This window comes from Chiloscyllium plagiosum, unplaced genomic scaffold (assembly GCF_037043375.1).
Source record: "Chiloscyllium plagiosum isolate Xiang-an unplaced genomic scaffold, Cpla_swu_hap1 HiC_scaffold_35, whole genome shotgun sequence".
Lineage (NCBI taxonomy): Eukaryota > Metazoa > Chordata > Chondrichthyes > Orectolobiformes > Hemiscylliidae > Chiloscyllium > Chiloscyllium plagiosum.
The window spans coordinates 7,126,604-7,154,347 of NW_028270173.1; the positions used below are offsets into that span (position 1 = coordinate 7,126,604).

The 27,744-nt window shown below is 41.9% G+C and overlaps 1 protein-coding gene across 1 annotated transcript in view; it reads right to left on the reverse strand.

Annotated features, from left to right (window-relative positions):
- Positions 1-27,744, reverse strand: part of LOC122541189 (butyrophilin subfamily 1 member A1-like) — a 104,936-nt gene that overhangs the window by 11,570 nt on the left and 65,622 nt on the right. The window contains exon 8 of the mRNA XM_087979187.1: positions 17,583-17,603. Within this exon, the coding sequence (XP_087835313.1) occupies positions 17,583-17,603 (21 nt within the window). The remainder of the gene's footprint in view (positions 1-17,582; positions 17,604-27,744) is intronic.

Below are 27,744 nucleotides of genomic sequence, written 5' to 3' on the forward strand. Positions count from 1 at the left end.
CGGAATTAGAGAAGGGTGATTTTATGCAGAACCTCCTAGCTGCCTGTTCTCTAGATTTAAAAGATAGCTGAATTGGAATATCACAGAATCATCACAGAATTACAGAATCCCTACTGTGTGGAAAGAGGCCACATGGCCCATCAAGTCTGCACTGACCCACTGAAGGGCATCCCACCCTCTACCCTATCCTCATTATATGATCATAAAAAATAGGACAGGATTAGGCCAATCGGCCCTTGAGCTTATTCCACTTTTCAACAGGATCAAGAAGACAGAGGGTGGTAGTGGAGGGTTGCTTTTCAGACTGGAGGCCTGTAACCAGTGGTGTGCCACAAGGATTCGTGTTCAGTCCATTGCTTTTCATCATTTATATAAATGATATGGATGTGAACATAGGAGGTATAGTTAGTAAGTTTGCAGTTGACACCAAAATTGAAGGTGTATTGGATAGAGACTAAGGTTACCTCAGAGTACAAAAGGATCTTGATTAGATGGGTCAATGGGCTGAGAAGTGGTAGATGGAGTTTAATTTAGATAAATATGAGATGCTGCATTTTGGAAAGGCAAATCAGGAAAGGACTTATACACTTAATGGTAAGGTCCTGGGGTGTGTTGCTGAACAAAGAGACTTTGGAGTGCAGGTTCATAGTTCCTTGATAGTGGAGTCACAGGTAGATAGGATAGTGAAGAAGGCATTTGGTATGCTTTCCTTTATTGAGGATAGATGTTGGGAGGTCATGTTGTAGCTGTACAGAACATTGTTTCGACTTTTCGAATATTGTGTGCATTTCTGGTCTCTTTGCTATAGGAAGGACATTGTGAAAAATGAAAGGGTTCAGAAAAGATAAACTCTACCTATGTTAAAATGATGAGTGACCTTTACACAAGCCGGGGAAGCAAGCATCCTTCTGCTCAGCCTCTCTTATTCAAAAAAGCAAAGCCTGTGGCAGTATTCACAATAAATTTGGAGGGTATGTGGCTGAATAGGCTGAGGCTGTTTTCCCTGGAGCATCAGAGACTGAGGGGTGACCTTATGAAGGTTTATAAAAGCATGAGGGGCATGAATAGGGTAAATAGACATGGTCTTTTCCCTGAGGTGGAGGAGTCCAGAACTAGAGGGCATTGTTTTAGGGTGAGAGCAGAAAGATTTAAAAGGGAACTAAGGGTCAACCTTTTCACACAGAGGGTAATGCGTGTTTGGAATGAGCTTGCAGAGGAAGTAGTGGTGGCTGGTACAATTATGACATTTAAAAGGCATTTGGCTGGGTATATGGATAGGAAGGGTTAAGAGGAATATGGGCCAAATGCTGGCAAATGGACGAGATCAGTTTGGGATATTTGGTCGGCATGGATGAGTTGGACCGAAAGGTCTGTTTCCATGCTGTACTTCTCTATGACTCGATGGCTGATCAAAGATTCCTCTTACACATCCCACTTTCATTTCCTTTCCCCATAACCCCTTGATTCACCTACTGATCAAGAATCTATCTCAGCCTTAAATATGCAAAAGGACTCTGCCCCCACTGCTCTCCATGGCAAAGACTCACAACACTCAAAGAAGATATTCCTCCTGATCACAGTATTAAAATGGCACCTCTTTATTCTGTGACTGTGCCTTTGACTCTCCCATGATCGAAAACATCTTCTCATCATTCTTTCCCTGTCAAGTCCCTTAAGAATACAATATGTTTCAGTGAGATCACCTCTCATTCGTCTAAACTCCAGTAAGTAGAATCTCAGCCTGTTTAGCCTTTGCTCATAAGACAATCCCTCCATACTGGGAATCATCTGAGTGAACCTGCTCTGAATTTACTTCAATAAAATGATATCTTCCCTTCAATAACAGGGGCAAAACTGCTCACAGCACTGTTGAAAAAGCTCACCCATCCCTCTACCTTCCCAACACAACGAGATGCAACTGGAGTACATTGCTACTGGGGCAGAGCTCAAATTGAGATAGGAGAGGCAAGTAAAAAGACAGTTAGAAAAAATGCCACAACTCTGCACAAGTCTCTTTCCCCAAGTGAAGTTAAGCAAGACCATTATGAAAACTAGATTATACTCAGAGAGTATCTATGACTGTTACAATGAGGGGATCCTTCACTTTCGACTGAAATCAGTCCTAAAACTGGGATTAGTCTGAAAGCATCATCTGTACAAGCCTTTCAATTCTTGTTTCATCACAAAATGTCTTTTCTTTCCGAAACTACTGCATTAAAGATGTTGCAATAACAAGATGTTGGCTTGTTCTCAAAATGTTATAATCCTCATTCAGGAAGGCATCCAATTTGAACTCAGAATTTGTAATGAGAAATATTTTGTCCATTTACTTTTTTTTGAAGGTGGTCTTAAAGAGGTCTTAAAAATGTTTTCTTTAAGGCAATAATTATGAAAAAGGTCAGTTTGAAGTGATCAGAAGATCAACAGTTTTTTTTTAAAAGAGTACATCATGATGTGACATGATATCACCTCATGATTTGGACCCTGCCCCCTTCTCAGAACAGTTGAGAGTTAACTCTTTCTGCTGACAGATTTTTTGATCTTAACATGCACTTTGTGTGGCAAGATCTGTGATTTTGGACAGGATTAAACTGTGAACTTCTAAATTTACAGATTTGTTTAGATATTATTAATCCATTGAGCTTCTTCCAGAGTCATAGTGGATATTGTTTTTGTGTTTTTAAACAGGAGCACAGTGAGAGTTTTGCAGAGACGGTCTTTGAGAACAGCAGAATCATGAACTGACTGTGATCATTAGTATCTTCAATACAAAAGTCTCATTTTAAAACACCAAGCCTGGACATGGCTGTGGGATGTCATGGACCCTACCAGCACCCAAGATAACCCATGTGTGCAGGAAGTGATCACAACTGCAGAAACCTCAGCTCCGTGCCTTGGAACTTGAGCGGCAGCTGGACACATCCACAAGACTGAGAGTGATGAGAATAGTAATTTTAGAAAGGTGTTCCACCACAGATCAAAGAAGGGAATGGGCAAGCATCAGGCATGCAAAGAGGAACAGGTATTGGAGGAGTATCAAGGGATCCCTCTCACAAATCAGTTTTCCATTCATGGAAGCTGATGAAGAAGTGGTTTATTGACCATTATGTCAACATGGGTGGACCAGGATAGATTGTTGGAGATCATTACTACAAGGAACTTGATGCTGTTGATCATTTCCATTGATGCAGGCAGGAGCTTGTCCTCCACTCTGTTTCCTGAAGTCAATGAACAGCTCCTTCATTTTGCTGATGTTGATGGAGAAATTATTGTCATTGCACTATGCCACTAAGCTTTCGATACTTTCTTGTGCTCTACGTGTTTGTTGTTTGAGATCTGACCCACTACAGTGGCGTCATCAGCAAATTTGTAAATGGAGTTGGTGCAGAATTTGGTCACAGAGTTGTGAGTCCAAAAGGAGTATAGTAGGGAGCTGAGAACCCAGCCTTGCTGGTCATCGGCATTGAGGATTATCGTGGAGGAGGTGTTGTCACCTATCCTTATTGATTGCGGCCTGTGGGTCAGGATGTTGATCGAGTTACAAAGCAGGGAAACAAAGTACTAGGTCTTGGAGTTTGGAGATGGGATTGGTTGGAGTTATGGTGTTGAAGGAACTGTAGTCAATAAGTGGGAGCCTGACATAAGTATCCTTGCTTTCCAGATACTTCAGGAATGAATATAAGGCCAGGGAGATGGCATCTGCTGTGCACCTATTGCAATGGTGTGCAAACTGTAAAGGAACTAGGTAATACAGGAGGCAGGAGTTCATGCAAGCCATAACTTGCCTTAGATTAACAGGGTAGTTCACAATGCAGATGAGACACTCGCCTTTATGAGTCGAGGCCTAGACTATATCAGCAAGGATGTTATGTTGATGCTGTACCGAACTTTGGCTAGGCCACAGTTGGAGTACTGTCTGATCACCACAGTAAAGAGGTTATTGCACTGGAAGGGATGCAGAGGAGATTCACCAGGATATTGCCTGGGATGGGACAATTTAGCTATGAAGAGTGGCTGGACAAGCTCAGGTTGTTTTCTTTGAAGTAGAGAAGGTTGAAGGGGGAATTTGACAGAGTTATGCAAGATTATGAGGGGCATGGACATGGTGCATAGAAAGTAGCCTTTCCCTTAGTGAAGGAAAAATAACAAGATGGCATAATTTTAAGGTGAATAACAGGAGGTTTATAGGGGATTTAAGGAATGTATCTTTCACTCAAATGTTGGTGGAGGGTCTGGAATGCATTGCATGGGAGGGTAGTTAAGACAGGTACCCTCACAATCTTTAAAAGGTACTTGGATGAGCTCTTGAAAAGTCATAACATTCAAGGGTACAGACTGAGTGCTGGAAAGTGGGAGCAGCGTTGATTAACTGCAGCTTTGGTGGTACAGATTCAATGGGGCAGAGGGCCTCTTCTCTATTGTCTGGTTCAATAATTTTATAGCCGTTTCTGAAACTGGGATTGATAAAATAACTTAATAAATGTTTCTAGTTCAAACACACAATGGGAAATTCAACTGAAGTACAAGGAGATAAATAAATTTAAATTTGTTTAAAACGAGTGTCAATGGAAACAACTGAGAAGGTTTTGACGTGTATCAAAACAAAATGGGAAAGATTGTTTTGGAAGAAAGTAATTGACCACTAATGAAACCTGTCAACATAACAACACAGCTGAAGCTATACACACAAGAAGCCCTCAAGTCTACTGTTGCCATATTTGAATTTGGGATAATTCTTTTTAAAAACTGTTAAGCATTATCCAGTAAATTGTTTTTGAAAGTAATGTACTTCTTATAAGAAAGAATAGATTTTGGAAATCGATGAAACCACAGTTATGTCTGTTTGCCTGTTTTAAATGCATAATGAAAACATGTTGTTTTTTTCACATGGACCGTCAGGTCTTTCCAGAGTTCTTGAATCAGATGGAATGCTAATTAATGGAATGTACCACTTAGAGTAAAAGATAAAAGTGACAACATCAAATGGAAATGGAAATGGAAATGACTCATTGCAGGTGTAGTTATATGGAATATATCAAAAAACAAAAACCAGCATAACACAGGAATAAGCCCCTCAGCCACCAAGATTGCACTGACATATGATGCCTTTCTAAATGAACGTCTTTTGCCTCCACACAGCTCATATAGCTCTATTCCCTGATGATTCACAAACCTGTCAAGATGCTTCTTAAACATCACTATTATATTGCCTCCATCACCTCCCCTGGCAGCATATTCCAGGCACTTACCACCTGCCTCTCACATCTTTAAATTTACCCCCTTTTACATTAAACTTATGACCTTTCATAATAATAATTCTTTTCCGGGAAAAGACTCTGATTATTCATTCTATTTGTCCCTCTCATAATTTTAAACTTCTATCAGGTCACTACTCATCATTCAACATAAAGGTGGAAACAAACTAGGTTTGTCCAATCTTTTCTCAAAGCTAATATCCTCTGTCATGTTTGGAACATGGTCAGCCAGGTGGCCCTCAGAGAATTTGAGTTCCCTGAATAGGACTGTTAACCTGGTCCAATCAGAGAGTCCGCGCTAACAGATACAACAGGAGTGTGTGGTAGTGTGGGGGTAAAAGAGGAAAAAAAAAGTGCTATACCTGCATCATTTCTCCCTCCAAAAAAAAAATATAACCAGGAGAGCACTGCTTGTCACTGGCCACTCAGGTGTTTGCCTAATTTGAGTGTATGTGCAAGGACTCTCCTTGAAGGTGACTATCCCTGAGAAAAAAAAAATAACAGGAGTGTGTTGTTCAGGGAGAGGTGGGCGCCGCAGGGAGTGAAGTGCATCATTTCTCCCTCCAACTCTATTTTGATTTAGTCCCTACCCTACCCCTCACTGTTTTGATCACACAGCACTGCCCTTTGATGTGAAGGGCAGTGTTTGTCACTGGCCACCCAGGTGTTTTCCTATCTTCCTGGTGGTGGAATTTGAATAAAGATTGGTGCACTTTGTGTCTTTCACTGTGTCTCACACCTGCACACACACACACCATGGGTACAAAAAAAATAAAAAAAAAGGAAGAAAAAAAAATTTAAAAAAATGACAGGAGTCTGTTGTTCAGGGAGAGGTGGGCACCACAAGGAATGGAGTGCATTATTTCCCCCTCGAACTCTATTTTGATTTAATCCCTGCCCTCCCCTTTACTGTTTGATCACACAGCATTGCCCTTTTATGTGAAGGGCAGTGCTTGTCACTGGTCACTTGGGTGTTTTCCTATCTTCCTGGTGGTGGAAATTAAATAAAGATTCGTGCACTTTGTGTCTTTCACTGTGTCTGACACCTGCACACACACACCATGGGAAAAAATAACAGGAGTGTGTTGTTCAGGGAGAGGTGGGCACCGGAAGGAGTGGAGTGCATTATTTCCCCCTCCAACTCTATTTTGATTTAATCCCTGCCCTCCCCTTCACTGTTTTGATCACACAGCATTGCCCATTGATGTGAAGGGCAGTGCTTGTCACTGGCCACCCGGGTGTTTCCTTTCTTTCTGGTGGTGGAAATTGAATAAAGATTCGTACACCTTGTGTCTTTTACTGTGTCTCACACCTGCACACACACACCATGGGTGCTGGGAAAAAATAAGCACTACCACAGTTAGGCGGTAGTGTGGGGGTTAATTTAAAAAAAAATAAACAGGTGAAAAAAAACCAAAAAAAACAGAAAAAAAAATAACAGGAGTGTGTTGTTCAGGGAGAGGTGGGCACCGCAGGAAATGGAGTGCATTATTTCCCCCTCCAACTCTATTTTGATTTAATCCCTGCCCTCCCCTTCACTGTTTTGATCACACAGCATTGCCCTTTTATGTGAAGGGCAGTGCTTGTCACTGGCCACTCGGGTGTTTCCTATCTTCCTGGTGGTGGAAACTGAATAAAGAATCGTGCACCTTGTGTCTTTCACTGTGTCTCACACCTGCGCACATGCAACATGGTGCTGGGGGAAAAAATAAGCACTACTGCAGTTAGGCGGCAGTGTGGGGAAAAAAAAGGGGGGAGAAAAGAACAGGAGTGTCAGAGATCCTGTTCACTCAGAGCTGGCTCTGAGGGAGCTGCATCATTATCAAGGACTGTCCATGTGCAAATAAAGGGCGACTTGGTGACAAAAGAAAAAATAACAGGAGTGTCACAGCCCGGGTGTCTCTGGAGAGGGAGCATACGCGGTGTCCACTAACACCCTTGAGCTGTTCAGGGAGAGGTGGGTACCACAGGGAGTGGAGTGTATTATTTCCCCCTCCACTCTATTTTGATTTAACCCCTGCCCTCCCCTTCACTGTTTGATCACACAGCATTGCCCTTTGAGAAGGGCACTCAGGTGTTTCCTTTTTTCCTGATGGTGGAAATCGAATAAAGATTGACACACATGTTGTTTTTCACTGTGTCCAACATCCACACAAACATGACACGGGTGCTGGAGAAAAATAAGCACTACCACTATCAGGTGGTAGTGGTGGGGGCAAAAAAAGAAATAAAAGGGAAAAGAAAACAGGAGAGTCAGTGGTTCTATTCGCAAGAGGAGCTGACTTGGAGCTAGCAGGTTCAGTGACATGTACTATGCTCGTGTAAATAAAGGGTGACTTGACGACCGGATACTGGCCTTGGAGGAGTTACTTCAGTGGTGACAAGAGTGGGATTAATGATGTGACCATGCAAAAGTGTCAACTCACTGAAGGTCAACTGGGCTTCAAACAGGCACTATAACTGGCTTTGTCATTTGAAAATGCAACAAGTGGGGCTTATGAGTTACAGGGTATTTTAACAGAAATGGACATTTTTGCCAGGCCAATTGAGCTTGGGGAACACAACTTGAATAAAGTCAATTGCATAGCCTCATTCAGGACACACCCTGAGCAGAGGGACTTTCGGTCTGCCCACATCAAAACCCCAAAACAAAGCCAAGCCTCAGCCAAACGGTTAAAATGTTCTTGAGTTTCCAGGCCGGCCATTGTAGTTGCTGCTGTTATATAGACTCAAGACAACAAAAGAGTCCCACTCGGCCTGAATTGAGTAACAGTACCAGTACCCAGGAGAATGCATACCCTGGAAAGTCTACCTGCAGCTGGATTGGAATGGTTAAATTGCTTAGCAACATTCAAATCAGAACCAATCAAAATAAACGGTTAAACGAACACCTGGTTCTAATGGAGGTCGATGCAAGCATAGCTGTATCAATGATTGCAAAACCTGTCTTTACCGAAATCTTATCTGCATTCCACCCGTTAAATTAGCATAAGACCTAGGCCAGACTGAGAATCTAAACCAGGGATCCTTTACAGATTATTAATACAATCTCGGTCCCAGTCGGTTATGAGATGCAGCCGGTTCAGTTACTACACTGACTATAGTAAAAGGCTCTGTCCCAAGCGTGATGGGCCAAAATGGTTGAAAAATATTCAAATTGTTTAACTCAACATTTTTGTTTAAGAGTGGCTGAATGAAGTCCTAGTTCAATATCCAGAAGTTTTTCAGGTAGATCTAGGGACTATTAAAGGGCCCAAGGCCCCCTTACATGTTGATTAGAAGGCAATTCTGTGATTCTGCAAGGTCTGCAGAGTGCCATGTGCCTTGTTCAAAAGTAGAGGGAGAAATCAGGAGCCTGGAAAGTGAAAAAATCATTAAACCTGTATAGTTTATGGAATTTGCAGCACTAGTCATACCAGTTGTGAAGCTTTCTGTTAGTTCCCCTTCGAGGGGATTTCAAACAAATCACTTTTCACAGCTGGATAAATACTCAATCCCTTGCATAATAGACTTATCCATAAAACTGGCGGGCTGTGGGGGAGGGGGGGGGGGTGCTGTCCTTCACAAAGCTTGCCATGAGCCATGTGTGCCTGCAATACCGACTAGATAAGGATTTGCAGAATACACATTAAGGTTTATGCCAGTATACAAATTTGCCATTTGGGACATCATCAGCCTGTGCCATTTTCCAGCAGAGATGGGGAACGTTTTACAAGGTTTATCCCAAGTTGCCATTTAACTAGATGATATTGGAAGACCAATAAAGTGCGTTTAGAGAACTCCTACCCAGTGCTTAAATGTTTCTCCAAGGCAGTTATACACCTTAGGAGGGAAAATGTGTGTTCCAGTCTCTTGATAAGACCAGGTTACACACATTGGAAGATAAAGCGAGGATGATCAAAGGTGCATCAGATTCTATGTCTGTACAGGAATTCTGGTCTTTCCTTGGGTTGGTGAATTACTGCGGAAAATTCATACATAACATGGCTTCCATCCTGGCACTCTTTCATCTTCTATTGACGAAGATTCAGCTTTGGAAATGGCCTCACAGCCGAAATGTAGCCTTCAGAGAAGTGAAGAAGCAGTTAATATTGTCTAAGTTGATAACACGCTACAACCCTAAGCGAAATGCAATGCTGACATGCAATGCCTCTCCATTTGGCATCAGAGTAGTGTTGGTTCACTGGTGGTTGAGCAGAAAGGAATGCCTGATAGTGTATGCTTCATGGACTTTGGCTGATACTGAATAAAAATATGCCCAGATAGAGAATGAAGGTGTGGAGGTCACTTTTGGCGTGAGGAAGTTCCACCAATAAGTTTACAGACATAAGTTTGTCATAATAAGGGACCACAAACCCCTGCTAGGACTACTGAAAGAGGGCAGGACTGTGCCATCCACAGCAAGTAGGGACAGGGGAGGCAATGATCTAGTGGCATTATCATTGGATTGTTAACCCAGAGACTTCCCCAGGTAATGTTCTAGGGACTCAGGTTTAAATCTCACAATAACAGATATTGGAATTTGAAATCAATAAAGATCTGAAATAAAGAGTCTAACGAATGACCATGAATCCGCTGCTGATTGTTGGGAAAAACACATCTGGTTGAATAACATCCTTTAGGGAAAGAAATCTGACATCCCTACTTGGTCTGGCCTACATGTGACTCCAGACCCACAGCAAAGTGGTTAACTCTGGGCAATAAGGGATGGGCGATAAATGCTCACTTAGTCAGGAACACCCTCATCCCATTAATGCATTAAAAAAAAGCTTCAGGTCAAATTCAATGGCGGACTCCTTTTCTGAGCGCATACAATTATAAGGTGGAACACTCTCTGAGAGGCCAATAGGCAAACGTGGATCACTTGAGCTGCCTCCCACAGGCTGATACACCACCGGTTGGGCTGCCACTGGAAGAGACTGTCCTGGTTTTAAACTTTTTGGACATCTTTTCGTCACTGTTGACATATCACACTGTGGACACAAACAGATTCTGTCCTGGCAAAACTAAAACAGTGGGCAGTGATGGGGGAAACAAAAGGGCCATCACAACTAGGACTGAAATCTTCCTGCACCTGGTCAGCCGACAGCAGCATAGAGGACGGCATATTATTATGGGGAGCAAGAGTGATTGTCGCAGGTAAAGGTCGCCGCTTGATACTGGCATCTTTTGTAATGCACGAATTCCTGGAGGTGTTATAGAACATAGAACATAGAACATAGAACAATACAGCACAGAACAGGCCCTTCGGCCCATGATGTTGTGCCGAACATTTGTCCTAGCTTAAGCACCCATCCATGTACCTATCCAATTGCCGCTTAAAGGTCACCAAACATTCTGACTCTACCACTCCCACAGGCAGCGCATTCCATGCCCCCACCACTCTCTGGGTAAAGAACCTACCCCTGACATCTCCCCTATACCTTCCACCCTTCACCTTAAATTTATGTCCCCTTGTAACACTCTGTTGTACCCGGGGAAAAAGTTTCTGACTGTCTACTCTATCTATTCCTCTGATCATCTTATAAACCTCTATCAAGTCACCCCTCATACTTCGCCGTTCCAATGAGAAAAGGCCTAGCACTCTCAACCTATCCTCGTACGACCTGTTCTCCATTCCAAGCAACATCCTGGTAAATCTTCTCTGCACCCTCTCCAAAGCTTCCACATCTTTCCTAAAGTGAGGCGACCAGAACTGCACACAGTACTCCAAATGTGGCCTAACCAAAGTCCTGTACAGTTGCAATATCACTTCACGACTCTTGAATTCAATCCCTCTGCTAATGAACGCTAATACACCATAGGCCTTCTTACAAGCTCCATCCACCTGAGTGGCAACTTTCAAAGACCTATGAACATAGACCCCAAGATCCCTCTGTTCCTCCACCTCACTAAGAACCCTACCGTTAACCCTGTATTCCGCATTCTTATTTGTCTTTTCAAAATGGACAACCTCACACTTGGCAGGGTTGAACTCCATCTGCCACTCCTCAGCCCAGCTCTGCATCATATCCAAGTCCCTTTGCAGTCGACAAGATCCCTCCTCACTATCCACAACTCCACCCATCTTCGTATCATCTGCAAATTTACTGACCCACCCTTCGACACCCTCATCCAAGTCATTAATAAAAATTACGAACAGCAGAGGACCCAGAACTGATCCCTGCAGAACTCCACTTGTAACTGGGCTCCAGGCTGAATATTTACCATCTACCACCACTCTCTGACTTCGACCGGTTAGCCAGTTTTCTATCCAATTGGCCAAATTTCCCACTATCCCATGCCTCCTGACTTTCCAGATAAGCCTACCATGGGGAACCTTATCAAATGCCTTACTAAAATCCATGTATACTACATCCACTGCCCTACCCTCATCCACATGCTTGGTCACCTCCTCAAAGAATTCAATCAGACTTGTAAGGCAAGACCTACCCTTCACAAATCCGTGCTGGCTGTCCCTAATCAAGCAGCGGCTTTCCAGATACTCATAAATCCTATCCCTCAGTACCCTTTCCATTACTTTACCTACCACCGAAGTAAGACTAACTGGCCTGTAATTCCCGGGGTTATCCCTATTCCCTTTTTTGAACAGGGGCACAACATTCGCCACTCTCCAGTCCCCTGGTACCACCCCCGTTGACAGTGAAGATGAAAAGATCATTGCCAACGGTACTGCAATTTCCTCTCTTGCATCCCACATAATCCTCGGATATATCCCATCAGGCCCGGGGGACTTGTCTATCCTCAAGTTGTTCAAAATGTCCAACACATCTTCCTTCCTAACATGTATCTCCTCTAGCTTACCAGTCCGTTTCACACTCTCCTCTTCAACAATACGGTTCCTCTCATTCGTAAATACTGAAGAAAAGTACTCATTCAAGACCTCTCCTATCTCTTCCGACTCAATACACAGTCTCCCACTACTGTCCTTGATTGGACCTACCCTCATTTTAGATTAGATTAGATTAGATTAGATTAGATTAGATTAGATTAGATTAGATTAGATTACTTACAGTGTGGAAACAGGCCCTTCGGCCCAACAAGTCCACACCGACCCGCCGAAGCGCAACCCACCCATACCCCTACATCCACCCCTTTAACCTAACACTACGGGCAATTTAGCATGGCCAATTCACCTGACCCGCACATCTTTGGACTGTGGGAGGAAACCGGAGCACCCGGAGGAAACCCACGCAGACACGGGGAGAATGTGCAAACTCCACACAGTCAGTCGCCTGAGTCGGGAATTGAACCCGGGTCTACAGGCGCTGTGAGGCAGCAGTGCTAACCACTGGGCCACCGTGCCCAGTGGTTCTCATGTTTCTCACATACGCATAAAATGCCTTTGGGTTATCCTTGATCCTATCCGCCAGAGATTTTTCATGCCCTCTCTTGGCTCTCCTAATCCCTTTCTTCAGGTCCCTTCTGGCTATCCTGTATCCCTCCACTGCTCTGTCTGAACCCTGTTTCCTCAACCTTATGTAAGCCTCCTTCTTCTTCTTTACAAGACATTCAACCTCCCTCGTCAACCAAGGTTCCCTCACACGACCATTTCTTTCCTGCCTGACCGGTGCATACATATCAAGGACACGTCGTATCTGTTCCTTGAAAAAGTTCCACATTTCCACGACATCCTTCCCCGACAGCCTATGCTCCCAACTTATGCTCCTCAGATCCTGTCTTACAGCATCGTAATTCCCCTTCCCCCAATTGTAAAACCTACCCTGTTTACGCACCTATCTCTCTCCATAACCAAGGTGAAAGTCACAGAATTGTGGTCACCATCACCAAAATGTTCACCCACTAACAAGCCCATCACTTGTCCCGGTTCATTACCGAGTACCAAATCCAAAATGGCCTCCCCTCTGGTCAGACGGTCTACATACTGTGTTAAGGAGAAAGTAAGGTCTGCAGATGCTGGAGATCAGAGCTGGAAATGTGTTGCTGGAAAACAGTTGCAATAGAAAAGGTGCAGTCACCTTGTTGGGTGTTTACTATAGGCCCCCCAATAGCAGCAGAGATGTGGAGAAACAGATTGGGAAACAGATTTTGGAAAGGTGCAGAAGCCACAGGGTAGTAGTCATGGGTGATTTCAATTTCCCAAATATTGATTGGAAGCTCTTTAGATCAAGTAGATTGGATGGGGCGGTGTTTGTGCAGTGTGTCCAGGAAGCTTTTCTAACACAGTATGTAGCTGGAAATGTGTTGCTGGAAAAGCGCAGCAGGTCAGGCAGCATCCAGGGAACAGGAGAATCGACGTTTCGGGCATAAGCCCTTCTTCAGGAATGAGGAAAGTTTGTCCAGCAGGCTAAGATAAAAGGTAGGAGGAGGGACTTTGGGGAGGCGCATCGGAAATGTGATAGGTGGAAAGAGGTCAAGGTGAGGGTGATAGGTCAGACTAGGGTGGGGGCGGAGAGGTCGGGAAGAAGATCTCAGGTTAGGAAGAACCTGTTTCCACATTGTAGGAAATCTAATCTAATCTAATAGCCTGAGTGAGTTGCTATAGTACATCTTGAAGGTGGCATGCAGAGCTGTTGGTAGAGAAGGGATTTAGCATTGAGATGAAGGGGCTACTTTATCCTGGATAGTATTAAGCTTCTTGAATATTGTCAGAGGTGCACTAATCCAGACAAATGGAGAATATTCCATCACACTCCTGACTTGTGCCTTGAATGATTTGGACATGCTTTGGGGAGACAGCAGGTGAGTTAACTATCGCAGAATTCTGAGTCTCTGATGTGCTCTCATAACCACAATATTTATATGGCTAGTCCAGTTCAGTTTCTGGACAATGGCAACTCTCCAGGATATTCGCAGTGGGGTGATTTAGTGATGGTAATGCCATTGAACATCAAAGGACAATCGTTACATTTTGTCTTAGTGGATGTGGTCATTACCAGACAATTGTGTGGTGTAATGTCCATTGCTATTATCAGCCCAAGCCTGGATATTGTCCAGATCTTGCTGCATTCAGTATCTACCATGTCAAGAATAATATTAAAAGTTTTGTAATCATCAGCAAACATTCCCACTTCTGACCAATGATGGAAGAAAGCTCATTGAGGAAACATACGGGGAAGGTTTTAGGCCTAGGACTAATGCAGAGACATGAAGAACTTATGCACTGATGTCCTGTAACTGGGATGATTGACCTTGAACGACAATATGCCCATTGTGTTTACACCTGAATGTTTATTTTTATTTCTCAAGAACTGACATTTCATTGACCAACTTGAGGCGATAGTCAAAATGTTTTCCTTCACATTAACACAGCTGATCCTCTAAGGAGCTGCCTGCTGAATTTGACAAGACAGCAGCAAGCTTCATCAGAGCTGTGAGCTGCCTTTGCCTTTGGTGATATTTCTGACATGAAAATGTGACCTATGTTGCTTCGGTTTGTCTTCATCTTTCTAACTTAACTAGCTCAATCTCAAGGGCACAAACAAAAATAGAAATTGTTAGAAAAGCTCAGCAAGTCTGACAGCACCTGTGGAGAGAAAGCAGGGTTAATCCTTCAGGTCAAGTGACCCCTCCTCAGATCTGATGGTATTTAGGAAAATGTTGGTTTATATGCAGAAGCTAGGTTGGGAGTAGGGAGTAAGGTGTAAACCATAAGTTAGATAGAGAGAAAGAAAAGAACAATAGGGCAGACAAGGACCATTCCCTACCTTCTGCATAGAGCCAACATTTTCTTGGCTACCATCAGTTCTGAAAGGTCACTCGACCTGAATCATTAACTCTGACTTCTCTTCACAGATGCTGCCAGACCTGCTCTGCTTTTCCAACAATTTCTGTTTTTTTTCGGATTTACAGCACCCACTGTCCATTTGGTTTTTTTCAAGTGTCAAGGTATTGCACCTGAATTGTAAGAATTGCAGCGTTGGAGCAAACAGGTGTGAAAAGTGGTCACGTTGCACCATTTTACATACTTTCCAACAGCAGGAAAACAGAATGAAAAATTATTGATAAAAAGACAAGTGAAGAATCACAACATGTTTCAAAATGTTAGCCAAAGCAGTCAATGGTGTTAAAGAAACAAATTCCTCAGGGCACAGGCTCCTGGACCCCATCTGAAAATAAATGTTGCACCAATGTGCCACTTCTCTCTTTCCAAGTTTTTAAATCAAGTACAGGAATAAACAATAATTTCATTCATTTCAGTACTTTTTAAAAAAAGTATAATATTGAGCAGAGAAATTGCATAAGCCAGAATAAGTCCTATTACTTTCCCATTGAAAATAATTATTTTTGGAAGAGAACTAATACAAACGAAAATATGGAATTAAATTTCAAAGCAGCAATTGAAAATTCTTAAAAGCCAATGTAATTAAACAGAATTTAACTTGTTTGGATGCACTGAATCCGAATCCTTTGGGATGTGTTTTTATAAAAGGATTTTTTTTCCGTTGTGGGATTTATTCTGTCAGTTGGCAAGTTCTTTTGAAGCTCTTCCTAAACTTTGGTGTTCATTAATACTTTTTACACTGTATCATTAAATTAAGGTCATACCTTTATGTTCACAAATGCACTTCCACTCTGAAAACAGAAGGAACAGATTAGATTTAATGACTTTCTTTTGTGTCATAGAGTTAAAGAATCATAGAGATGTACAGCACAGAAACAGACCATTCGGTCCAACTTGTCCAAGCCGACCAGATATCCTAACCTAATCTAATCCCATTTGCCAGCACTTGACCCATATCCCTCTTAACCTTTCCTATTTATATATCAATCCAGATGTTTTTAAAATGTTGTATTTGTACCAGCCTTCACCACTGCCTCTAGCAGCTCATTCCATACACACAATTTTTCCCCTCTCACCCTAAACCTATGCCTTCGAGTTCTGGACTCCTCCATCCCAAGAAAATGATCTTCTCTATTTATTCTATCCATACCCCTCATGATTTTGAGGGTGACTCCTCAACCTCTGACGCTCCAGGGAAAATAGCCCCAACCTATTCAGCCTCTCCCTGTAGCTGAAATCCTCCAACCCTGGCAATATCATTGTAATCTTTCTGAACAATTTCAAGGTTCACAACATCCTTCTGATAGAAAGGAGACCAGAATTGCATGCAATATTCCAAAAGTGGCCTAACCAACGTCCTGTACAGCTACAACATGACCTCCCAACTCTTATACTCAATGCTCTGACCAATAAAGGAAAGCATACCAAATGACTCCTTCACTATCCTATCTACCTGCCATAAAGTTTATTTTTCTCTAAATCTTCCTCCATGATTTAATGTGTAAATGACTTCATAGGATCAGAAGAAGCCCTTGGCCTATCGAGTCTATGCTGCCAAACATACATGAAATCTCCCACTTTCCGTGCTTGGCTGAAAGCCTTGAATATTAAGTCATTTCAAGAGCTCATCCATGCATTCTTAAAAGCTGTCACGTTTCTCTGTGCCTCAACGACCCTCCCAGGCAGTAAATTCCAGATTCCCACACTCTAGGTGTTTTAGGTGCCCTCAAAACCTCCTGAACCTCAACTGAAAAGTGTGCCTCTGTGAAAAAAACATGCTGATAAAACTTTGCCTCTCTAAATGGAAATTCATGCTTTTCTTCCACATCATCTCCAATAGTTTCCCAAATACTGATGACAGACTATAGTTCCCTAGTCTATCTCTAGCTCCTTTTCTGAAAAAGTGGATCCACATTAACGATCATCCAGTCTTGTGGCACCTCCCCTCTGGCCTTAGAGGAATTAAAAATATAGGTCAGGGCCTCTGTGATGCCTTTTCTCATCTCCCACTGCAGCCTGGACACAAGTCCTCTGGATTTGTCCAGTTTTACACCCACCAAAACCTGCAATAACTCCCTACTTCTTATATCAATCTGCTCAATTATCTCACAGACCATCCTATCAAATTCTCGACCTGCATTCTCCTTCTCCCGGGTAAAGTCACAGAGTCATGGATAGTCACACAATCAAGTACTTGTTTAACAACCTATCAATCTACTATGGTTTTGCACATAGATTTCCCTCTTGGTCCCTCATGGACCGTACTCTTTCCCTAGATATTCTCTTCCCCTTGACATACTTGTAGAATATATGAAATTGTCTCTAATCTTACCTGCCCGTCTTTTTCATGAATCTTCTTTGCTTTCTTAATTGCTTTCTTAAGCTGTCTTCTGCAGATTCTATATTCCTCTATGTCCTCCATTGATCTACTCCATTTGTATTTGTTACTCATCTCTCCATTTCTTCTTATCCAGTTCTAAATATTCCTAGCTATCCAGGGTTCTCTGTTCTTGTTGTCCCTACACCTCACCCTAAAGGGAATAGGTCAGGCTCTAGTTCCGTTTTGAAGACTGTAGATATACCCTCAAGCAGCTGTTTCCAGCCTACTTTAGCTAGATCCTGCCATATTTTCAGAAAGTCTGCCTTACCCCACTCTGAAACCCCTTTCTGCAGATCATCTTTCTCCTTTTCCATATCAAACTTAAAAAGTTTGGCGTTGTGGTTGCTATCACTAAAATGCTCCCCACTACTACCTGGAACACCTGTCTGGCTTCATTCACCCGAGTTAGGTCCAGCACTGCACTGTTCTTTGTAGGACCATCTACATGTTGCTATAAAAAGTGTTCGTGAATACATTTCAAGAAATCTGCTCCCACTAAACCCTTTCTATTATGATTATCCATTGGGGAAGCTGCAATTCCCCATTACAATTACCGTATTATTATTACAAGCCACTATTCCTGCCACCTCCAGTGGGACGCTACCACCAGACACAAACTCCTTCCCTCCCTTGTCAGCATTTTGCTGGACCACTCCCTGTTGGACACACTAGTCCACTCCTTACACCTCCTCAAACCTCAACAGCACTTTTCTATACAATCGCAGAAGTTTCAACATTTCTCTATTTACTTCCTCCCTCCTCACAATCCAAGGATCCAAACACACCTTCCAGGTGAACTAGTGATTTACTAGCACTTCACTCAATCTGGTCTACTGTACTCACTGTCCACAATATGGTCTCCTCTATACTTCGTATACAAAACGCAGACTGGGTGACCATTTTGTGGAACACTTAATTCCTGGTTGCAAAAATGCCCCGAGCTTCCAGTTGCCTGCCACTTCAACACATGACTGTGGTCCCTGGCCAAGATCTTTGTCTCAGGCCTGCTGCAGTGAGGGTCAATGGCAGCTGGAAGAATAGCATCTCATTGTCCATTTCAGGATTCTGCAGCCTTTAGGAGTCCAGATCAAGCTGGATAACCTTAGAAGCTTTAAGCATTCTTTGTTTTTCTTTACTCTCTCCCTAAAACCCAGGTCCTGTCATGACATGGGCTGCTTTCAGCACAGCTAACCTATTTTCACCTACTCAAGGTCCACATTATCCGCTTTCCTTTCTTCTTGGCCTGTCGTTATCACTCTGTGGTCCACATCTCCGCATTTCAACTCTTTTTCAAACTCAAACCCTGCTATCAGCATGTCAATCACCTGCTCCAAACTACCATCAGTTCTGAAGGGTCACTGGACTTGAAACGTTAACTCTGTTTTCTCTCCACATATTTTGCCAGTACTGCCATGTTTCTCCAGTAATTTCTGTTTATGTTTCAGATTTTTGGCATCTGCAGTTCTTTGTATCAGTTTTATGGATAGGTTAGGATAGGTCAATAGGAGAGACAATGTGGGTGTCATCCTCCTGAGATATTCCACACAAGACATACCCAGGTTCCCACGATATTGACAGATCCTAGAGTCTCTTACACTACCAGACAATGACTCCTAATGCTGAGACCTGCTCCTCAGTTGTGCTGGATGCCATAGTCCCCTTTCTGTGAATTCTCTTTCCCCTTCCCACAGTTCCCAGATTCTGGGCCTACCACCCCGTGCTCACAGATCCCTAGTCTCCAAGCAAAGAATGCAGCAAGACTTACTTCACATTCTCCAAAATTATTAGATAGGTTAAGATAGATCGAATGATAGATGAATACATCCCCTATCCTAGGATCTGTCACTGTGACCTCCGAACTCTCCCAGGAACCTCTTTAAATTACAGTAAACTGAGACTGCATCCCAGTGCTGCCTAATTCTTTCTCCTTAAAATGCAGTTATACTGTGCATGCTAATAAATCAATGCATTTGGCATTATTCAACTGAACACCTTGCTCCTTTAACAGTTTTGCATAACAATAAGCAAATCTCTTTGAAATCTGTTAATTAATAACAGATTCTGTAAAGGAATATCATACCTGCTTCAACAAGAGGTTTCCACTGATCTGCAAAATAAAAATGTATTTAATAAAAACATTTTATTCAGTTGATTATCAAACATTCAAGTATTGTCACATTCCTCAGATTTAAAATGCTGGAACATTAAGTTCTCTTCAGACAACTTTAAAGCAATTAGAATTACAATCAGCTCTGAGCAATTATACAAGATGTGTGAGCATATCGACTGAACTAATCCATTGATTGTAAAGTGCCTGAGAAGTCCAGGAAAATAATAAATAATGTTCAAAAAGGAAATTCTTCCTCTATTTTCAACATCATACTTCCCAACTTCTCCTCTCATTTTCCTCTCCCATCCTGAAGTTGCTGATTTTTGGTGGGTGTATTTTTATGAGCAGCCAGTATTTAACGCAAGTGGCTATTTCACATGAGTCTAGATGTTGAATGCTGGGCGCAGAATGTAAAATATGTAGCCAATCCTGTGGTGACCAAATGTCTATACGTAATAATTATCCATTGAGGATCTTTGGATAAATATTGAGTCAGAATGTTTGTGGAATTCTCTCACCTTGCCTAAGGAGCAGGAATAAATATTTAATTAATCCAGGCATTGCTTGGAATCTATCTCCAGCTGGTATGAAAATATTTCAAAAATGACCTGTCATATTTAGCAGTTTTCAGCTCTTCAATTTGTTCTATTTTCTTTACTACCAATTTCTACATAGCAAGAATTCACAAATAGGAATAAATAATATATTTCAGTGATCTTGTTTGAGGAACAAATATTAACCAGATCAGTAAGAAGAAATTCTCAACTTCTTCTCAAATTTGCCATCAATCACTGGGGTACTAAACTGGAAATCAAGCCCCACATTTTACTGAATACACAAAATACCCCAATTTATCTGGCTTTCAAAGCCAGATTGATAGAGAGCACAGGCCCACTGTCTACACGCAATGGAACTTATAATTTATTAGATATTGAGACTCTAGCTCAAAGAAACCTGAATCATACAATACAATTAATTAAGACCTTAATTCCTTTATGAACGCCCCCTTATACACATACAAAAAAACCAGCAGACATGGAAAAATAGATTATGGATGGAGGAAAACTGAAAAGCTGTTCAGTAGTCTTTACTCACAAGATATCTTGAGTTGGATCTTGCTGATCAGAAGCTTTTCTCTCAGATTTCCTTTCTGACTACTTTCATTAGTTTGCAAGAGGCAAAGGATACCTGGTATGCTTATAAAAAGTGTCTAACTTATCAAATAAAAATCACAGCTTATGGTGTCTGATGCAAGAAAGAGAAGCTGGTTTACTTCATGTTTAAAATGGGTTTTGACTGCAGAGAGGAGAGAGACAGCTGTTGATCTGGTGGAGATCTGATCACTTCTCTCTACTTAGCCAGCCTTGGACAAGATTAACAGCCCCAATCAGGGAACTCACAGTCTATATGGTCCACCTGGCTGACCTTATTCCAATCACTACCGGAAGCATGATGCAATATGAAATGGCAGGGAGGGACAAGGTGTGAAGGGATGGGGAGGTGAAGTGGTGAACACCAGAAGGGTCCTTGCTGATTTCTTGTGTTTAACATTTGGGACAAAGTGCTGGAGTGTGAGCCTGACCTTTCATTCATCTGCCTCCATACGTTGTAACCTCTGCAACTGCTTATGAACTCGATCTGGGGAAGTCGGGACAATGGGTAACACCCTTACCCGCAAGGAATGAAAATTAGACCATCTGAGGCATTTTCTCCTGAGTTGACTTGCAGGGTTGGGAACTTTCCTGTCTTTGCACTCCTGACTCAGAAATGAAAATTCAGGCCTTAGTCATTGCAGAAACTTCCAAATAAATATCACCACATTGACATTTTGATTCTGAATTGATAAGGATCACTGATGTGATAAATTGTACTGCTGCATTCGTCAAAAACACTAGTAGCTCAGGGTCATGGTTTAAAAATAATGGGTCCCTTATTTAAGGCAGAGATAAAGGGAAATGTTTTTCTCTCAGAGGATCATGCGTCTTTGCAGTAGTGGATGCAGCGTCTTGACTAACAAGAGAGTGAGAATATTGGGTGTGTAAGTGAAGTTGACGTCACAATTAGATCAGCCATGATTTTACTGAGTTAAAAATCACAACAGCAGGTTATAGTGTAACAGGTTTATTTGGAAGTACAAGGTTTTGGAGCACTGCTCCTTCATCAGGTGGCTAGTGGAGTAGGAGTAGGATCATAGGACACAGAATTTACAGCTAACGGTCATAGTGTCATACACCGATGTGATATATTGAACAAACCTAGATTGCTGCTAAGTCTTTCATTTTTAGAATGGGTTGCAGGTTTTGATTCTTTAACATGTAAACCCCAGAACTTCTCATCACATTTCTGAGATAACTTAAGATTTTATTTTAAAAAGATGACATCTCAGTTCAGACAATTAAAGGTGTGAGATTTACATACATACACACACACACATATGCACACGTGCACTCACACTCTCTCCCTGTCTCCCACACACGCACTTTCTCTCTCCCTCACATGCACACACACACATAAGTCTAGGGGTTGAATTTGCATTTGTAGAATTGTATTCGCAGATACACTATATTTTTTTAAAGTTCACATGACATTTGATAACCACTTCAACTGGGACAACACATCCATCTTAGGACAAGCCAAACAGAGACACACACGAGAATTCCTAGACAGCATTCCAACCGGAACTCTATCAACAAACACATCAAATTAGACCTCATCTACCACCCCCTGAGAAAAAGATCAGGAAATGACATTACCACAGGAAATAACATCACCACAGGAAATGACATCACCAACCCAAAGAAATCCACACATATAAATAGAGAGCAGGAATCATGTACACTGCTTTGCCTGAAGCCCACTGAAGATATTACCAGACGAAACATCTGGAAATGAACCTCCCAGCTCAGCGAGCAAACCTACATCCAGAACCTCAACCTGAGCTACAAATCTTCTCAAAACATCTCATAAATTCCTACTTTGGAAATAAAACCAGCCTGACTCAGGATTGGAATACGTACAGACTCTAACCACACAAACACCAGACAATGACTATCACGAATTTGAGACACTCTAACCACAGCCCCTTGAGCTTCAATAGTATTATCATCACTGAATCCCCCACTGTCAACATCCTTGGAGTTACCATTGACCAGAAACTCAACTGGACTCACCACATAAACACAGTGGCTACAATAGCAGGTCAGACATTAGTGATAGTGCAGCGAGTAGCTCACCTCCTGACACCCAAAGTCACTCCACCATCTACAAAGCATAAGTCAGGGGTGTGATGGAATCCTCCCCACTTGCCCAGATGGTTGCAACTCCAACAACACTCAAGAAGTTTGACACCATCCAGTACAAAAAAACCCACCTGATTGGCACCAAATCTACAAACCTTCATTCTCTCCACTACTGGTGCTCAGTAGCAACAGTGTGTACTATCTACAAGATGAACTGCAGAAATTCACCAAAGATCCTTCAACAGCAACATCCAGAACCATTTCCTTCTAGAAGGTAAGGGCTGCAGATACTTAGGAACACCACCACCTGCTCATTCCCCTCCAAGCCACTCACCACCTTGACTTGGAAATATATCGCCGTTCCTTCACAATTGTTGGATCAAAATCCTGGAACTCCCTCCTACCGGCATTGTGGGTCAACCCACCGCATGGGGATTGCAGTGATTCAAGAAAGCAGCTCACCACCACCTTCTCAACAGCAAATAGGGATGGGCTATCAATGCTGGCCAGCCAGTGATGCTCAAGTCCCACAAATGAATTTTTAAAAGAACTGTAATGTCACTCAATCCTCACACCTGAGATGTCACTTATTTTTATAAAACCATAAGCAACCTCAGGAATGTGACTTGAAAGAAGTTCTGAGATTTATATATATATATCTTATATATCCCAATTAGTGTGTTCTCCTGGGTTTGTATCGATGTTTCAAAGGGAATAAGTCAAGAAAGACTCAGTACAATCTGCAATATACATAACCTTAAAATATCACAGACAAATCCGAGACTTTATACTTCCAGCTTGAAATAGTGATATAGGTTTGTTGTTTGGGAAGTTCAATTCTACAGTAAGGGAAATGAATTTTTGGTTTTAGTTCTATGAGGTGACCTGTTTTAAAAAATAACCAAAAACAAATTTTGAATGATAAGTTCAAAATATATTTTCAAGAAATGTGTAACTTCCAACTCAATGACAAGACAAACTACGCGGCAAGATAATTGCTTCCAAAGGACTCAATAAACTACATGTGGAAATGTGTGCTTACAAAACTGAGTTTTTGTGATCAATGGGATGAGAGGTCAGAGGCCAAAGGCCAGAAGCAAATTCAATTCAGAAGAAGGGCAACTCTTTTTTTTGGGAAGACTTCAGGATTTCAGGGCAGGCAAGTGGTCTCAAGCTGTAAGTCAAGTAGACAGAGCTTTGAGAAATACTAATTTTTCCTTTGGGTTTAGTGAAGTCAGTGAGTTAGCCTGCCTGATGTGTGTTTTGTAGACAGACTCAGAGAATCGCATCTGCTCAAAGTGCAGAAAGTCACCAAAAGGAAACAGTTGCCACTTCAACAGTTGAATAAGAAATGAGTGTGAAGATGGCTGTGATACTTCATTGACATTGAATATAAGTAAATAAGATTGCTAGGAAAGAAAATTCCTGATTCTTTGTTTTTGTCCTTTATGACAAGATCTTTTCAATTGCCATGTAATAGCTTCTCTTCTTTTGTGTAATGAACTTCCATTCTTTTGTTACAAATAAATTGGTAGCCTCATGCAAATTTACTCAATGACTGGCCATCACAGTAATTAAATCGTTAACATAAAATAAATGGTTTATCAAGTCTCATTCTGTCTCTGACTACCAATAACTGAGATCATAACAAATCGTTTTCCCAAACTATTTAAGAAACTTGTAAATATAGGTATCCCCCACTTTTTGAAAGTTTGCTTTACACTACTTCGCTTTCACAAAATACCTCCATTAGTATCTGTTTTTGCTAACTGAAGAAAACACAAAGAGGATTTTCACTTTTATGAAAAAGAAATTGCTTCTTTGCTTGATGCCATTTTGGCTTACAAAATGTTTCATAGGAATGCTCTACTTTTGGATAGCAGAGGGAACCTGTAATCAATTTATGAGGGTCAGTTATATAAAAACGTGAAGAGAGTAAATACTGTATAATCATTACATTAATCTGTGCATCATTTTTTAATATGAAGCTTCGGAAGAGTTTTGAATTTCAGTAAAGGTGAAAATGCCATGTTAATAACAATGTCAGAAATTGTTTGACTATTTCTCATATATGAAAATATAGAAATTGCAGGAAAAACTCTGAAAACATCACTAAATTTACCTCATAATTTTGATAATATTTATGGTGTTAACTGACCTTAGTATTAATGAATGAGTACATTGTGTTGTCCCATCTCTGCCATTCTTTCTACTTGTTAGTCATGAACCTGAAACCTGGATTTTCTAGGAACATCTAATTTACACTGTTACACATCAGCTACAGCAGGGCCAGTTGGTGCAAGCTTCTTTCTAGGAATTCTGTGGTTTTATGACAAACGTAATATTGCCTGTCTAGCATCATTCTGATCCAAATCAAAAGGTTCTGCAATAATCCCCAATCCCGAACTTGAGCACAGAATCTGGGCTGAAACTTCACTGCCATATTGAGAGATCAAAGCGCATAGGAGAGGTGGCTGCAAGAAATTGGATTCCACAAGCAATGGGGGATAGAGAGAGAGAGTTTGTGGAGCATGCGGAAGAGAGAGACAGGGAGGTTGCAAATGCCAGAGGAAGAGGACGTGTGTGCAGTACATGGGATTGAGAGACAAGCTGTGTGCCAGGGTGGAGACAGAGGCTCCAAAAATCAGGGAACCATCTTACACCTGTCAACACTCAGCTAACTGGGAGTGAGGAAAATTTGAAATCACAACCGAATGAATTATTTGGATGTAAATTTGAAATGTCAACTTTAAGAACTGCATTTGTTCATGACCTAATGTATGGGTAAAATTTAGTGGATGGTATTATAATGAAGATTGCATCAATTATTAAACTTAAATCTGACATTGTGGCTCAAGACACAGATAAAAGGCTAACATATACCAGTGAAAATATTTCTGCTTTATAAATATCTGATTAAAGTGTTTCAGTTATACCTTCACCAATGTGGCAAATGTGTTTATGGTGATGCCTTTTTGTGTGGAGAATGGTGCCCTTTATTTCAAAGACTTTATCACAAACATGTGCTTGTGGTCTTGAGTGTGGTGCTGGAAAAGCACAGCAGGTCAGGCAGCATCTGAGGAACAGAAGAATTGATGTTTCGGGCTTAAGCCCTTCATCAGAAACGAAGCCAGAACTTCTTCAGGGTAGGCATCCTTGGAAGAGGCTTTGCAGTAAGGTTAAAACCAACTAGGAGAGAGTGAGGACTGCAGATGCTGGAGACCAGAGTTAATAGTGTGGTCATGAAGGGCTTACGCCTGAAACATTGATTAGATTAGATTCCCCCTACAGTGTGCAAACAGGCCCAACAAGTCCACACCGACCCTCTGAAGAGTAACCCACCCAGTGCCAGTTCCTTCTGACTAACGTACCTAACACTTTGGGCAATTTAACATGGCCAATTCATGACCTACACATCTTTGGACTGTGGGAGGAAACCGGAGTACCTGGAGGAAACCCACGGGGAGAATGTGCAAACTCCACGCAGACAGTCGCCCACGGCTGGAATCAAACCTAGGACCCTGGTGCTGTGAGGCAGCAGTGCTAACCACTGAGCCACCCTGCTGCCCCAAAATTCTCCTGCTCCTCGAATGCTGCCTAACCCGCTGTGCTTTTCCAGCACCGCACTCTCGACTCTGACTCAATTTAAATGTTATGTGATCACGGAGATCAATCTTTCCTTTTGTCTTGTGCATTAAATTGAATAGACAGTGACTAAATTCTAATTAATAAGCAGACAGGGGAGGATGAGACAACCATGGCTGACAAGGGAAGTCATTGACAGCATAACTGCAAAATAAAAAAGAAACATACAATGTGGTGAAGGTTAGTGGGATGCGAGAGTGCTGGAAAACCGTTAAGAAACAGCAAAAAAAAGTGCAAGAAGGCGGGAGAGGATGAAATATGAGAGTAAGCTAGCTTGTAATGGAAAAGAAAATTGCAAGTTTTTTTTAGATATATAAAGGGTAACAGAGAGGCAAGAATGGACACTGGGCTACTGGAAAATAAAGCTGGAAAAGTAGGAATGGGGACAAAGAAATGGTGAAGGAACTAAATAGAATCTTTGCATCAGTCTTCACAGTAGAAGATAACAGTGGAGTAAAAGAACTTCAAGTTAGTTGGGGCAGAGGTGAGTTTAATGACCATCATTAAGGAGAAGGTGCTATGGAAGTTGAAAGGTCAGAAGGTGGATAAATCAGGGTTCTGAAGGAGATATATAAAAAGACCATGGAAGCATTGGTGGTGACCTTTCAGGACTCACTGGAGTCAGCGAGGGCCCAGAGGACTGGAAATGGCTAACGTAACACCCATGTTAAAGAAGGGAGTCAGAGAGATGATGAGAAATCATTGTAATCATTAAAAACACTGAAATAGAGAACACACACCAGATCATCAACGCCACACTCACAGGAATCCGATTCACTAGAGAGGAAGAAAAGGACAACCAACTCCCATTCCTAGACGTGGTGGTACAGAGAACACCGAACGGAGAATTCACCACAGAGGTATACAGGAAAGCCACTCACACAGACCAAGTCCTAAACTATGAAAGCAATCACCCCAACACACACAAAAGAAGTTGTTCAAGACACTAGTCAAAAGAGCCACAACACACTGCAGTACACCAGAACTGCAAAAAGAGGAAGAAGAACACCTATACAATGTATTTGCCAAAAACGGATACCCCCGCAATTTCATCAACAGATGCCTAAGGGAAAGACAACAGAATGAGGACATGCCACAACCTAAAGGACTAGCCACACTACCATACATCAAGAGCATTTCCGAACTGACAGCCAGACTACTGCGACCACTAGGACTCATAACAGCACACAAACCAACAGCCACTCTCAGACAACAACTCACCAGAACGAAGAACCTGATACCCAGCATGAGCAAAACCAACATAGTGTACTAAATCCCATGCAAGGACTGTACAAAACACTACATAGGACAAACAGGAAGACAGCTAATGATCCGCATCCATGAACACCAACTAGCCACGAAACGACACG